At 43.6% G+C, this 14,903-nt stretch overlaps 2 protein-coding genes across 4 annotated transcripts in view; one reads left to right on the top strand and one right to left on the bottom strand.

The window, feature by feature from the left end:
- Positions 1–2,277: 2,277 nt before the first annotated feature.
- TBCC (tubulin folding cofactor C) lies at positions 2,278–4,966 on the bottom strand. Its single transcript, XM_038130905.1, has one exon. The coding sequence runs from the start codon at positions 4,882–4,884 to the stop codon at positions 3,856–3,858; it is 1,029 nt and encodes a 342-aa protein (XP_037986833.1). The 5' UTR covers positions 4,885–4,966; the 3' UTR covers positions 2,278–3,855.
- Positions 4,967–5,032: 66 nt separating this feature from the next.
- Positions 5,033–14,903, top strand: part of BICRAL (BRD4 interacting chromatin remodeling complex associated protein like) — a 45,348-nt gene continuing 35,477 nt past the window's right edge. For 2 of the 3 annotated variants that reach the window (XM_038130897.1, XM_038130901.1), the window contains exon 1: positions 8,788–14,872. The gene's annotated coding sequence lies outside the window, so the exon portion shown is untranslated. Of the gene's footprint in view, positions 5,063–8,787; positions 14,873–14,903 lie in introns of those variants that run through there. The other variant, XM_038130903.1, reaches the window with a different exon arrangement.

Below are 14,903 nucleotides of genomic sequence, written 5' to 3'. Positions count from 1 at the left end.
GAAACAGGGAAGAAATATGTTGGGAATTAAAAGAAGCTTACAAAAAGCTCATTATAGTCATTACTGCTGGAAAACATCTCAGAACAACAAGTGGATCCCCCAGTCAGTCAGATAAATCAGATCATGATGCGAATGGAAATGCTGAAATTTCCCCAAGTTGCATAGATTCTTTTTCTTGCTATTCCTGTCTTTCCTTGTATGTGATGAAATTGGCTGCTTAGTAAAACCTGAAGCAATTCCAGCTAAAACCACTGAGATTTGAACCTTGTCTACATGCAGCTATTGCTTAAATAAGAAACTTAAAAAAAATAAAAATCCAAGCCTTCTAAAATATAATGCATAAAAGCATGAAGGAAATTGTCTTATGTATGTATTTCTTACCATTTTTTTTTTTCACAAAACAAGTCTACTCCAGCTCACATCAGAATCTATTTAAATGAAAGAGAGCTGGCTAAAGAGAGAATGTAAGTAACTCCATTCCTGTTCCTGTTACTCGGAGAAGCAGGGGCAGACAGAGGGAAATCCTGGCCTCCAAAGGGAACCGAGCGGGGGTTGGTCCCTCTCAAGACAGACCTCGGGGTAGGGGATGGCCCCATGGGAACAGCAGCAAAGCTCCCGGCTGCTTCTCTGGATGCAAGTTTTGGTCTAAATGGCAACACTCAAAGCTCTGTGTGGCCTGGAAAGTGGCCTCAGTTTTCTCCCACGGCTTCAGCGTTGTGTATCTTAGCACAGAACTCTTTCATTTCCTCCACAGACACACACAGGAGCTTTGCAACGCTGAGCAACAGCCCTGTGGTGGGCTAAGGAAGTTTCACTGGCCTCAAAGACTTTGGTGAGGCCACTGGCTGGAGGAGGCCTGTCCAACTAGGCTGTCTTTCAAAAATGTGTGGCACAGGATGGCTCTCCTGACTCTCCGTGGAAAATCCCAGCAGCTCAATGCCCCCCACTATTTTGATAAACTGTCTGCCTGTTCGCTTCTCTTCAGAGCCAATTTGCACAAGGTTTGTGGCGCTGAAGTTCTGTTATCCCATGCCTGCAGCAGGCATATGTTTTTCAGCCCCTTGTGATGGCTAGCATCATTGATTTCTATAAATTATGTGATTTTTAAAGATGTTCCTGGTAGAACTGTTAGCACTGTGATGCAAACCAGAACTAGAGCTCTTGAAGAGACTTTGTTCACTTCAGCTGTACATTAGGCAGGGTCCTTGCTAACTGATTAGAAATACTTAGGGGTTTGGCTTCTCTTCCTCAGAGACCCAAAAAAGTTGCAATTTCTATACTGAATAGCTCACGAGCATGCTAGCAAACCTTTACTAGTGCTTTAATTCTCACACAACATTAACAGACTCTTGTTTCAAAACAGTCCTGAATTTCTGTTATGATTCTACATCAGGAAAGTACAATTAAAAAAGGTGTATGGAAACATGTGCAACTCTGTGTGTATACATAGAGATATGAAATGGTATGTTTAGAACTATAAATCACATTTAGGTATTTGCCTGACCAAATTTTTCTGGACTTGCTGTTCTCAAATTGAATTTCCTTGTTTCACACCATGCCTGAGACCAAGAGCCAGTTATGTGTTTTGTATTACAAAGGTAATGCTAAATCTTTAGGGTAGTAGTCTGGCACCATGTTCCTGGAAAGTATTACCTGCTAACTGTGCTCTGACCCAAGTTAAGTATTTGGAGGGAAGAAAACAGTAGGAGCTGGGATGTCAATAACTCATTTGTGAAAAACATCCCCAAGGAAGCAATTTCAGAGAGAAACTGAAGTTCATACTTCCATGTTTTGACTCCTGCTCTGTTTATTCAGGCAGTACTGCACACCATGGGCCAGGAGCTGGAACAGGACATGGCACTTCCATGTGAGGAAGGCTGGCAAGCCTCAGTGCACCTCCGGTATCTGCCTGGGGTCTCCATCCCTGTCTGGATCTTCCGGGATCCATCACCACAGGAAGGAAGTGTAAATGTTTAGAGCTTTGGGCAAGCAGAACAAAGACATTACTGTAATTTTTACAGGCTCAACATTTTGCCATCTCAAGGCTAGAGGATGCTAATAGGATTGATCTGGAGAACAATCAACTACAAAATCAGGTTCCGTTTGTACCAAGATGGATGTGTTAAAATTAAAATAACTTGACAGCCTCAACTGATTAATCCCTCTAACAAAGGATATAAATTATGTACATTAAAGTAAGACTGAGGGTGTATTCTTTGAATCATTTTATGATGCTGTCAGTGCAAAGAAGACTCATTAGTAAAGGAACAACTGAAATAATTCAAAACAAGTATATTTGAAATGCAAAATCCAATTCAGTCAAAAATTATACATTAACAGAAGTAAACAAAACTGAAACTTGTCAGAAATATTAAAAAAAAATCCCTTTTGCCCTCCCCCTTTAAATTAAATATGTTGAAAACAACTTATAAAAAAACATTTTCTGCTCAAAACCAGACAAGCACCTAAGGGAAGTTTCAGGTACTCCTCCTGGCAGCGATGCAGTTTTTGATGGTTCAGCTAGGATTTAGGGTCTGTTAGAGGCACATAGATGATGGCTGCACAGCATAAAGAATTTTAAGTTTTACAATAAAGCTTTATGCTAAGGCAAGATAAACAATTATTTCTTGAAAAATGTCACAAGTTAAGGAGGGGTTTTAGAAACCTAAAACTGCTATGTATACTTTATATATGGACAGTGGTCACTTCAGCACCACTAACAGGGCACTGTAAAGACACTGCATTCCACAGTGCTGCTACTTCTTCATTATTATTTAGCAGGAGTGAAGAGACTTAAATTATTCTGCCCTTTATGCAAGGTAACATGCAAATTTGGAATTGGAATATAGCACCTCATCTTTCTGTTTTACTGACTCTCTCTGCCAACACTGCACGCATGCAGCAACAGAGTGCTGCAAATGAGGATCACAGCACACAAAGCCTGTTGTCTGGAAAACTAGTGGGATATCCCTGAACACCTCTGCCCCGAAGCTTCAGGGTGCAGAGGAGCAGTTAACCCAGCTTCTGTGATGTTCATCAGCACTTGCTGGGTGCCTCCGAGCTGCTTACAGAAGCAGCATCCTTTCACATGGCATTTACAGATTGTGAAGCTTTAGTATTTACACAGACTCCATAGGTTTCTGAACTTCGAGTAATCAATACATTAGGAGAGCATTAGATGTTTATTGGAACACTTTTTTCCTTTAGACTTCTCTCACTTGAAATTAAAGCCTCAAGCCAACTTACAGATTTAACCTGAATCAGCAGAAACCGGCTCATCGTTGTACCACAGCCTAGGATGCAGCTCAGTTACAAACTCTCCCTTTAAATGAACCTTTTTTCACCCCATTACCTCACAGCAGTACTGCCCTGCACTCCTAGATACACTAGGGGGATACACTAAGATACACTGTGCTGCCATCAGAACATGAGAACCACACAAATGTAGGAAATCTGGTATTTGATCTTTTCAGTCCAGTAAAGTTTGCACTACTTGCAGCTAATTCAGAGTCTGCCTGAGTGAATGAAAGCAGCACAACAGCTCTAACAGAGACTCACTGTTGTTTGTGTATCAGTGGCCTTTGTCCCACCGTAACAAGTTTTAACTCACAATGAGGTACTTCAGAAATTGGCAAATCCCACAGTGATACATACAGATCATAGCAGCAACTTGTGCAGGAACAGTAAACTCTATTTGACTGGTATGCTTCAACTAAGAAATCCAGCCATATATTATAATTCGAAATTTGAATACAGAATGGAATCATTTAACGGCATATTGGGGATTAAGTCCAACAGTTTGTGGATCAGTGCGTTTACACGAGGATCTCTTGCACGGCAGAGCTGCCTCCGCAGTCAGTCCCAGCTAGTGATTCTTTCCTGCTCGGGGATCAGGCTCCAGTTGGGCGAAGGCCTGTCAGTCGCCAGCCAGTCAAAGTCATCCACCAGGTTCCAGTTGTTACTGTTTCTGTCCAGCCCAGACGACTCGAAATCTCGCTCGATACCAGGGTAGCTCCAGGAGTAGGGGGCGAAGGAGACCTCAGAGCAGGCCTCGATTACGGCCCGGCTGGTCACTTGCACGTAGACCCGGCAGTGGCGGGTGCGGTGGGTGCGGAGCTGCTGGCAGGCCAGCGCCAGCAGGCAGTCGCTGCAGCCGTCCACCAGCACGGAGGTGGACACGGGCCCGCAGAGCACGGTGCAGCCGCTGCAGTCGCGCACCCGCAGCGTGTTGGGGTTGCCGCGGAGCCGCACCCGGCAGCCGCGCAGCTCCGACAGCAGCACGTCCCGCTGCAGCAGCTCCGCGGGGCCGAGCTCCAGCTCCTCGTCCTGGGCGCCGCTGAACCCGCACAGCGGCGGCCCGCCCGATTCGCCCTCGGCGAGGCCGGGCCCGGGCGCGGCGGGGTCCGGCGGGGCGGGCTCGGCGGGGCGCGGGGCGCTGCCCGGGGCCGCTTCTTTCTTGCGGGCGCGGAAGGCGAATTTCTTCTTGGGCTGCAGCTGCTGCCGCCGCGCCGCCAGGTCCCCCTGCAGCCGCGCCACGGTCTCCTGCCCCTGCCGCACCTCGTAGGGCGCCAGGAACCGCACGCTGCCCGTCAGCAGCTTCTGCAGCGCCTGCAGGCGGGCGGCCGCCTCCTCCAGCGTCCCCGCCGCCAGCAGCGCCTCCACGGCCTCCCGCTCCCGGGCGAAGGCGGCCAGGAAGAACTCGCTCTGCTCCTCCTTCACTACCTGCGCCTCCTTCTTCTGCCGCTGCCGCTCCACGCCCTGCTGCCGCTCCGCTTCCCGCCGCTGCAGCCGCTCCGGCAGCACCACGGCGGAGGCGGCCGAGCCCGCGGCCACCTCGGGCTGTGAGGGAGCCGCCACGGCCGCCGCCTCTCCCGGCGCCGCCATCTTGCCGCTCGCCTCCCCTGCGGTCACCAAGCGGCGCGCGGATTGGCTGCCCGCAGCCCTGGCTGCGTCGCCGCCGCCGATTGGCGGTCCGGGAGGCGCGCGGCGGGGGAGGGCGGGAGGGCCGGAGGGAGGGGTCTCCCGCGGTCTTAAAGGGGCCGCCGCCTCTCCGCGGGATGGGGTGAGTGCTGGCGGCAGGTGCCGTGCGGGGCGGGTTATCCCGCTTCCCAAATTAGCTCCCGGGATATAAAGAAGCCCCCGCCCCACTCTCCCGCTGTGTCCGCGTGCGGCTACCTGTTTCTTCCCGCTGCTGTGCTTACACCCAAACCCACCTTCCTTTTCCCCCCCCCCCCCCCCCCCCCCCCCCATCCCCCCCGGCCGCGCCCGTCGCCGCCAGCCCTGGGCGCGGGGGCTCCCGCGAGCGCCGGGGCCGGGGCGGGCTCGGGAAGGGGGACTCGGTGCGGGCTCGGGCGGGAGGCGGAGGGGCCGCAGCCCGGAGCTCCACCTGCCCTCCCGGGCGGGTTCGGGGCTGCCCCGAGGCGCCCCGCGCTGCCCCGTGCTGCGGAGGCGCCGGGCGGTCCCGGCCCCTGCCCCGCGGGGTCGCCTGGCAGCCTCACACGGCCGGCGCCTTCGGGAGGCTCCGTGCGCGCCGCGCTCTAATAAACCTTCCCCGCTGTCTCCCTCTCCCGCAGTGAAGTGGCTGAGGAAAAGGCTGCTGAGCCTTGCAGGTAACTGCAAAGGTGCTGCCAGGTGGATCGATTTCTTCCCCGCTGCTGATTTGGTTTTTGCAGTATTTTGTTCCAGAAGAGAGTTCGGTTCTTGAGGGAAAAGTGGGAGCAGTGCCAGTGGATTACTGTGCCCCAGAGGGAGGACTGTGTGAGCAATCCACAGAGGCCTATATGGAAACATGGGAAGGAAGGCTTTTATAATTAAATGTGTTTTAAAGTAAATTTGCAGCAGGAACCAGAAATTAAGTACACTGTCTGCAAAGTAAAAGAGTGACCGATGTTTTTCTGTATCATTTGAGGATTTTTTTCTATTATTTGCATTTTAATCTGTGCAAAGAAAGTTAACACTAAGCACTCTTTTAGTAATATGAAAACAAATCTAACTCCAGTCTGTTTCTGCAAATACCATCTCCTTTCCCATGTCATTTTGAAGTTACTTGTAGCAAATTGACACAGGACCTAAGACTGTCCATTGAAACAAAAAGGTGGTAAACCCAAAGTAGATAATCTGATTTTTCTGTCTTCTGTTTGGTAATAGCATGAGTTTTTTACCTTACGTTCCTGTTTAGAAGTATAGGTTGTTATGTCCCTTAAGGTTAGCATTTAAAAGTACCTTTAGCTTGAAAGTAGCTGTTGTTTTCTGTTTCCTGAGAATGTGGTTTAATTTCTGTGTTAAAAATGATATGTTAGAAAGTATGGAATACCTGAACCTTACATGCAGTAATGTCAGTCCAGTTTGGATGACAGAGGAAAGGCAGTGAAATGCCTTTAATCCTCGCAAAAGACTCACACTAAAATAGAGAATATTCTTTCCTTAACAGTGTTAACATATAAACTAAGGGGATTGCAAGGGATCCTTAAGTAAAGTAGCACTCTGGAGCACGTTGGATGGGCAGTGGGACAGGTGAAGTGTTTGATGCATTACAGCTCTTAATGCAGCATTACATCTGTTGCAATACTGCAGTGTTCAGAATTTTGCTTCTGAAGCATTAGATTGAGTCTTAAAAATTAAAACCTCTTATGCTGTAGAATAATGTATGCAGTCATGAAAAAAGAAGGATATTCTCACTTGATATTTTTTCCTAGCAATGTCTTTAAATGATGCGTTTAGTAATAAGTGTTAGGTATTTTTTTTTTTAATAAATAGTCAAATCCACTCCTGCAGTTAGTGCAGCAATGTTCCATTAGGCAGGAATATGGTGCAATTAATTTTCCATTAAAAAAAAAAATCCTTATTTCCATGTTATTGAAAGATATGGAAGTTTCATTTTAGCTAGCAGGCTCTGTTTGCCTTATGCTCCAATGAGTCTAGCTAATACAGGTGGTAACAGTGATGGAAGTGCTTATCCTGTACGTGAGGACATTGACAGAAAAAGGTTTTTGCTGTTTTTCATATGCACAGAAATTCTTGGAGCATGGCTTTGGTATTGTTCATGCAGATGTGAGCCAGGAGATGAACTGCACTGGGTAGAAGAAATTCATGTTGGAAGGATTGCAAGCAAATGTTAGTGTGCACAGCACAGAATAAATGTTAAGTATTTCATGCTCTACTATAATTACTCCTTATTGTATCTAGGCACTTGGAATGCCACGTATTCTGAATTGTTTTCTCTATGGGTGATTGGAGGTTTAAATTAATGAGGACCAAATACCCTTGTGAATAGGAGCTTCTCAGAGAGACTGGAAACTTTTCTCCTTGCTAATATGCACAATTGTTTTTTTGGTCAAAAGCAAAAATATACCCAGACACAAGAAGGTGAAATGTATGACCATAATGAAAAATGAAAAAGGGAGCTGTAAAATTTGTCCAGCTGTTTCATCCTGATGTTCCAAAATTACCTTCCACACTTACAATTTGAGGTTTTTGTATAATTTATATTGGCATGTACTTTTTTTTTTTTTTTTTTTTTTTTGGTGGTCATACAAAGACTGACAATTTTCTTCCTGACTTTGCTGGCAGCAACTTCTATGCTTAGTGTGCCAGACAGTAACCACCTGAATAAAATGTCAGCCTTCTAGCTCAGGCTTGGAGTCACTTGGGTAAGCTGTGACAAGCAGTTTGGCTGTTTGAGGATATGAGAAAAAGCAAGGTACATAATTCTCTGTGTTATATTTCTTTTCCTGTTTTTTCTCTATTGCCTGTGCTTTCATTCCTCTCTGGTTCGAAAGTAGATAGCAGTCATTTCAGTAAGACCTTTTGCCATTGTTTGAACTCTACAGTGTCATTTATTTTATGTGAAGTTGCAGGTTGCACTTGTTTACTTTGATCTAGTGCTGTGAAACTCTGGAAACATGAGCTCCGTGCATGCTTCCAGGTTTAAGTCTGTGTCCCATGGTTATCAGTCGTGAATGCTATCTGCCTGAAATATTTCCTCCTGATTTGTTACAGCTCAACAGCATTACCTCACAGCCTTTTAAGTGAGATGTATTGTGTAGTTCAGCTGAAGGTTCAAGATCCCGTCTCGTTCCATCATTATTTTAAGAAGAGTGGGGAATAAAAGGGAGATCCACAGAGGCAACTGTGTGCTCAGCCTCATAATAATGGATTCTTACACCTGAGGTTCCTGTGCTTGTAAAAGTCAGGGACCTCATAGATGCGGCGTGATCTCAAGATGTAGGTTTGCAGTCTCTCAAGCAGAGGAAGGAAGGAAGTAGAGTCATTCCTTCTCATCAGTATGTATTCCCAACACTGACAAGTTTTATTCCAAAGGGTGTTACGCATGTATGTTGCACTGTCACACGCACAAAAATGCTGTGTGTGTTTTCAAGAAAAGCAGCAGCCTCTGTGCCTTGCGTGGAGCCCTTATCTGATAGATGTGATCTCTGTCTGTTAGATTGAGTTTCTGCAGCAGAGATTAGCAGAGCAACGTAATTACTTCTGGCTACAAAGTAGGTACTTCAGTGGCTTGTGCAACCAGCGTTTCCACTGATGGTTTTAGTAAGGGCTCTTTGAACTCTTCTGGCACTGTGATCAGGCATTAAAGATGTAAGCCATATTATGATTCATTTAAGATACTGTAGGCTGCACATTTGTCACGGTGCAATGGGGCTTCATTAAAAGTGAATGTTGAGTTACTGTATCTCGGTTCATTTGGAAAAAAGAAATTCTTTGAACATTACGTTTGGCATACTGATTTTTTTTGGAAAGCTTTTGTTTGCACTAAAATGTTGTGCTTTATATATCTGGCCGTATGGGAAGCCAGGACAATGTAAAATACATGTGTTTTAAAATCACTTATTGAGTGTTAAAGCTAAAACTATGAAACTTACTTGGTGCAACTTAATTGCTGTGAGTAATGCCAAAGCTTTGAATGTAATCCTTGGGAATGCTTAAGATACTAATTATATTCCAACCAGTCAAGGTGCACTTGTTTTGAAACTAGTCTGAGCTGGTCCCTTCTGAGAACATGGTATTTCCAGTGCCAAAGGTGGAGAAACAGATTAATTTCTACAAAAATGAGTTATCCTTCAAAACTGGGGACAGGCTTCAACGCATAGCACCTTATGACAAAAGGTACTTTCAGATTAACAAAGCAAGGCCCAAATATGCTAAACACAAGAGCTCAAGAGCAGCAAATCACTTAGGTTTGGTCCAGGTCTAGCTGCTGACTGTTGTATAGAATCCTAACTTGCTAATTGACTGTAGTTAAATTCTGGAGACTTAGTATGTAAGCTACAGATACTGCTCAATGGACTCTCCCTTTGAGGCAATTATTCTATTAGTTATGGAGTTGCTGAGAGATTTTTTTTTCATTGCCTTGCTTTACATTTCAGATACTTTTACAATTATTTTTTAAAATTCATTTCAGAAAGCTGTTGTTATTGGACTAGCCAGCTCAGTGGACCACCTAGCTTCAATAGCATATAAAAATTTTCTGTTTTAGAATTGTGAATCTTACTTGCATACATATTCCATTTATCTTTGAGTGATTTAAATAGAATTAACTCCAAGTCATATCCAAGTTTTTTCTATTAGCTCTCCTGTAGTATGTTCCCTAGTGGATAAAACTATACTTGTATTCTTTTTGCCATTTATTCATCTTAGGAAAAAGTCTGTCAGCTATAATTTTGAATGAGGGCTTCCTCCTCCTATTATTAGCATTTGTTCTCCAGTCTAAATCTGAGAATAAATTCCATTCATATTGATACCCTTTCTAGTAATAATATAAAGACTTCTTTTACAGCAGTCTTCATTCATATCCAGATCTTACCCAATTGATTTCATAGAAGGGACTCAGAAATGTCCAAGTAAAACTATTCTGTCTCTTAAAGTTCTGACTTAGGTGATACTTTATTCATAATGTCCCTTCTGTTTGTCCGTTTTGTCTTGTCCTTATACTTGTATGGCTTAGTAGGTCTGTGTTACTTTCAAGAACACAAATGCCTTTGGTATAAATTACTATTCCACTAGTGTTTCTGTATCCCTATTTCACCTCAATTCATGTTTTAGGCCTCCTTTTTTTTGCTTAAATTCCTCCTATTTTTTGTTTGGTTTTATTTTTTTAAACAACACCCACAACACCTCAGTTGTATTAAGAATGCTTCTCTTGTTAGTTTCATTGCCAGGCGGCTGTTTTTAATTAGTACTATGTTTAAAAAAAAAAACCCAAAATAAAAACAACACCCAAATCCTTGTGTCCATCTATTCATTAATATACTCATCTGTATTTCTGTATCCTTACTTATCTGATTTTTCCCGTTCATTTGTGCTAGCCAAATTAACTATGAATATGATAGAAAGTTGTCCCAATTTCTGCCATAATTTTTAGTTTAAATTCTTCCATCAGTTTTGGCAGTGTTAGTTGGGCAAGATTACTTCTCCATAATTTCTGTAATAAAGCTCTGTCTCCAGAGGTGAGGGTATTTTTATTTTTTTACTGATACATTTCAGTGGCTGAATATCTTAAGATTATTCTAACTTGGAAGTGAGAGCTATTAATCTTTCAAACTTAATTCTCCTTTTTAGGGTACTTTAAGCTGAAGAATATGAGACTATATTTAAATAACGTAGAGAATGATATAGTAATTCTTGATCTGTTCCAGTAATAATTTTGGATTGCCATTTGTTTAAATGGAACCTCCAGTCACCATGTTTTCTTTGGCTTTACATAATTGTCTGCTGTATGTCAGATCTCCATCTCAGAGAAGCACAGTTCTCCAAAATCTGCTATTTAGATTCATCATAGACCAGCCCTTTTGGCCTTCACACAATCTCCAGACATAGAAACCTGTCTGTCTTCTGGTATTGGTGTAAATCTCTTGTTCTGAGGTTCACTCTTCATTACCCCCTCTTACTACCGACGTACTTACCAATCACCCCTTAAGATACCTTTGGTTAAGCAGTCTTGTCTTTGGTGTGATGATTGATACTGGAGTCATGCAGCTTTACAAATTACATCATGCAATTATGACCCAGGTTTTGTAAGTACTGTTTTGGGTAAGGAAGGCATGGTATCAAGCTGAACATTGTAATGTTTAGGTAACTTTTATGGGTGAGTCATCAAAATAGTGGTGGTTATTATTCAGAATTTGGTGGATATTGAACTGAATTTTTCATGTGGTATGTTACATTTATATTCCAAGTTAAAGTCCTTGTCTGCATTCATGCCACTGTATTTGGGTGTCCTACTTTTCAAGTGACCTCTACCTCTCTATTGCTTGTGCCCTTTAACGATGACCTATTTGTTTCTGTGCCTTCAAGCTTAGTTATTTTTTTAAAATTTAAATAATTAGGTAAGCCATATGTAGATAGGTAAAAGATGTGACTGGTGATGAGCTGACATAAGAAACACATTAATGAATGGAAAGAAAACGCATGGGAGGAAGAAATGTCATCAATAGAGCTGAAGGATACAGTCTGAGGAAGCAAGGCTGCAGTGAAGCAAATGGCATTCTTTTCCATGCAATATATCTCCGAAAGGATGCAGTGAGTTGAGGTTACAAACCATCTATTCATACAAAAACCTTGGGATGGCTGTGGAATTAATTCCTTTAATGCACTAGTTTAGTCCTTACATTCTTCATTATGAATGTATTGCTGCCTTACCTTCTTTTGGGGTACTAATTTATGCTTGCACAAGATTTGGAGTGCATGTGATGCAGACCAGAAAAAATGGGCTGAATATCAGCAAAGTGGCTTGATGTAGGAGAAACCTGGAGACCGAATGAGTGAGGGTGTTTTGTACCCCCTTATTTTCTCCCTCTCAGTATCTAAGCATAGTTTTCCGTTCTTCAGAGTCTGTCATTTCAGGGCAATGTATCGGATCACTCCAAATGCCATTTGGTGTCTTTGCACACCTATGAGAGTGGTATTTGTTCAACAGCATGGTCACAGTTTGACAGCTGGTGTCAAAATACAGACAAGTAGTTTGTTGTGTGATGAGTGCACGTGACATTCTCCCTAGCTGTTTTTACACCACCGTCTCTCTGTCTTCCAAAGATTTCCCTTCTTCCTTTTGACACTGGTCTTTCCTTTCTCGTGCTTATTTCCCCTTGCTCCTTACAAAGCTGCTACAGGAAAGAAAATGTATTAATGTGATTGTGAAAGCAAAAGAAAGGCAGCAACTGATTGTGCATTGTACATAGGACTCTGGTTGAAGGTGACAGCTCTGAGCAGGTGACCTTGAGGTAGAAGAATGTTGACATACACGGATCTTTTGTATTCATGCAGTAAGGCAGTGAGAAGAGGGGCAGCCTCTTGGGGCAGTGACACCCAGTTCTGAAACACCACGTGATGCTCTTAAAAGCAGCATGAGTACCTGCAGGAAAAAGCAGTAGTTCTTTACAAACATGGTCTGAGATTTTCTGTAGTACACCTGAAAGTGGTAACATTACAGCTGATGACTGCATTCAGACCTCTTAGTATTGAAGGTAACATTAAGTGCATACTTCAATATGACCTATAAAGTTACATCCAACCCTTGATTTTTTTTTTTTGGTAACCATTTCTACCAGTGAATAAATACAGCAAATGTGTGTAGATATGGAGAAATCTAGTTACTGCAGGGTGCTTCATTGTATAGATGACGTTGGTTCTCCTTCCCTTTTTGCACTGTACCTGCTTAGTAATGCCATTGTCAATACTGCCTTGAAACATCTTTCAGGGAAAGTAAGTAATGGTACCATCATGGAAAACTTATGTAGGATTCCTTGTGTTTCTTATGGTAACAGAATCCATTCAAAATCACTTGCCTTCCTTTCTCCAGTTCCTTCTTTGTATCGTATTGCCTACTTCCTATTTGTGGTTTCTCTAGGACTGGGAGAGTAATAATAATAACATACTGATCAGATGTTTGGCCTTGTCACCTCTGAAGCAAAGTTCCTTCCTGTTAACCAAATGAGAATGCTGGTGGTGTTCCTCCATACAAGTTCTCACTTGGGCAATATTCTCTAAAGCCAGTGAAGCTGAGTAGGTTTGAATCCAGGGCAGAGTTTGGCCTTGAAGCATTTACTGAAGTTAGGAACCTTGAAGTGTTGGCCTTTTGGATTTTCTAACGCTGGTGTCAGGAGTACAGGCTTGCAGCTCTGGCAGAGCTCTTTGGCATGTGTTTCTGTCGGTACTGTGGCTGTTGGGGTCCTTGCTGCATTCATGCAAAGTGCAGTTAATAATCTGACTGATGGCCAAGGCACAGACATGTGCAGGTTCGGTCTGGGCTGCACAAAGGATCTGCTGGACTCGTGCTAAGGTTTGTTTGCTTGGGCCCAACCCTTCCACATTGCGAGTGATCGGAAATTTCACCTCAGTTTTCTACTGGGGGTGTGCATGCAAACAAGGTTGGTAGGTGAGTCTTGGCTTTGGCCAAAGTTTGGAATTGGTTGATTAATTCAAGAAATAATGTAACCAGGTTCTAATTGAAAAATGATGCCGAGGTGCTGAGGTTTTTTTTGGTTTTTGTTTTTTTTTTTTTAAAGATTAGCAATCTGCCTAACTTCTTTGAGAAAGTCCACTTACTACACTGCCCTTGACCATTTTGATATAGTTGCTCAAAAAACCTAAAAACATTGTGAGAGGTTTTTTTTCAGCTGTGTGAAGCTAATAAAGAAGGACGTGCTACTAAATAAAGTCTTCAAATCCTTGTCTCTAAGGAGTTTTAGCAAAGTTACTTAGGAATAAAATAGTAAAGTCCTTGGGAATTACCATTACTAGCGGAAAAAGGGTCTTAAAGACATTTTTGTTGTTTTAAAAGCATTACCATCCATATATCTGCATGCTAAAAATCTGCTTTCAATCAAAAAAATTTTTAATAAACCAGGCTTCTCCGAATTATCTGGAAAAAGAATTAATTTTTCAGAATTAAATTGTTTTCAATGAATGAATGAAGTGAATGGTGGAAGTTGGAATAGTTTTCTATAGCAAAAAAGCTTTGAATAAAATTATCAATGCTTTTAGCTGAAGTAAACTGTAGAATAGCATTAATGAACTCTCAGTGCTATAATCTTTGACTTCAAATTAACATTTTTAGGTTACCCAAAACTTTTTAAAGTAGTTGAAGTTCATGTAATTTTTTTCCAGTAAGGCTGATAAGAACATATCAAAAATACTTAAAATAGTGTAGCTTGCCAGGGGATCAAATCTTATCTTTTTCAAGGTGACCTTGCTTTTATTTTTCTAGGGAGCCCCCTGCATTTGCATTTATTTTTCTGGGGACCCCCTCCCACCCACAAAGCTTACAGTGGTTTACAGCTTTAATATGAAGGAAATCAGCCAAATTGTTAACATTAACGTTAATTTTAATAGGATAAAAACTTTGTTTTACTTCCCTGTAACCCCAAACAAACCCCAACTTTTAACCTAAAGCCAGCAGCCTAGACTAGGTCTCCAGACCTCCCGGTTTCTGAAAAACACAACCAAAAAAAAAAAAAAAAAGGAGCCGAAGTTTTTAAAGGGCCTGGCTTTAAACGCGGAGCGAGGATCGCGCTGGGGCTGGGGACTCATCATGCCAGGGCGGCGGTGCGTGTGCCCGGGCGCCGGTCTGCGGCGTTGTGTCCCGGCGGAGCTGCGCGGCCGTGCCGTACCGGGCCGGGCCCGGCGGTGCGGTGCCGTGCCGGTGGCGGTGGCGGTGCGGGCGCGGAGCGGAGCCGAGCGGAGCTGCGCTCTCCTCCCGCTCGCTTTCTCTTTCCCCCTCTCTCGCTCGCTCCCTCTCCCGCTCGCTCTCCCCCCTCCCTCCCTCGCTCTCTCGCTCTCCCTCTCTCTCTCCTACACTGCCAGCCCCTGATGTGATGGCGAAGAAACCCCGTTGACAAGGCACTGCTTTTTCATGACGGTGAGTTTCCCTTTGAGTGTATTATAATTTT

The sequence above is a fragment of the Motacilla alba genome, chromosome 3 (genome assembly GCF_015832195.1).
Source record: "Motacilla alba alba isolate MOTALB_02 chromosome 3, Motacilla_alba_V1.0_pri, whole genome shotgun sequence".
NCBI lineage: Eukaryota > Metazoa > Chordata > Aves > Passeriformes > Motacillidae > Motacilla > Motacilla alba.
This window is presented reverse-complemented; position numbering and strand designations above follow the sequence as displayed.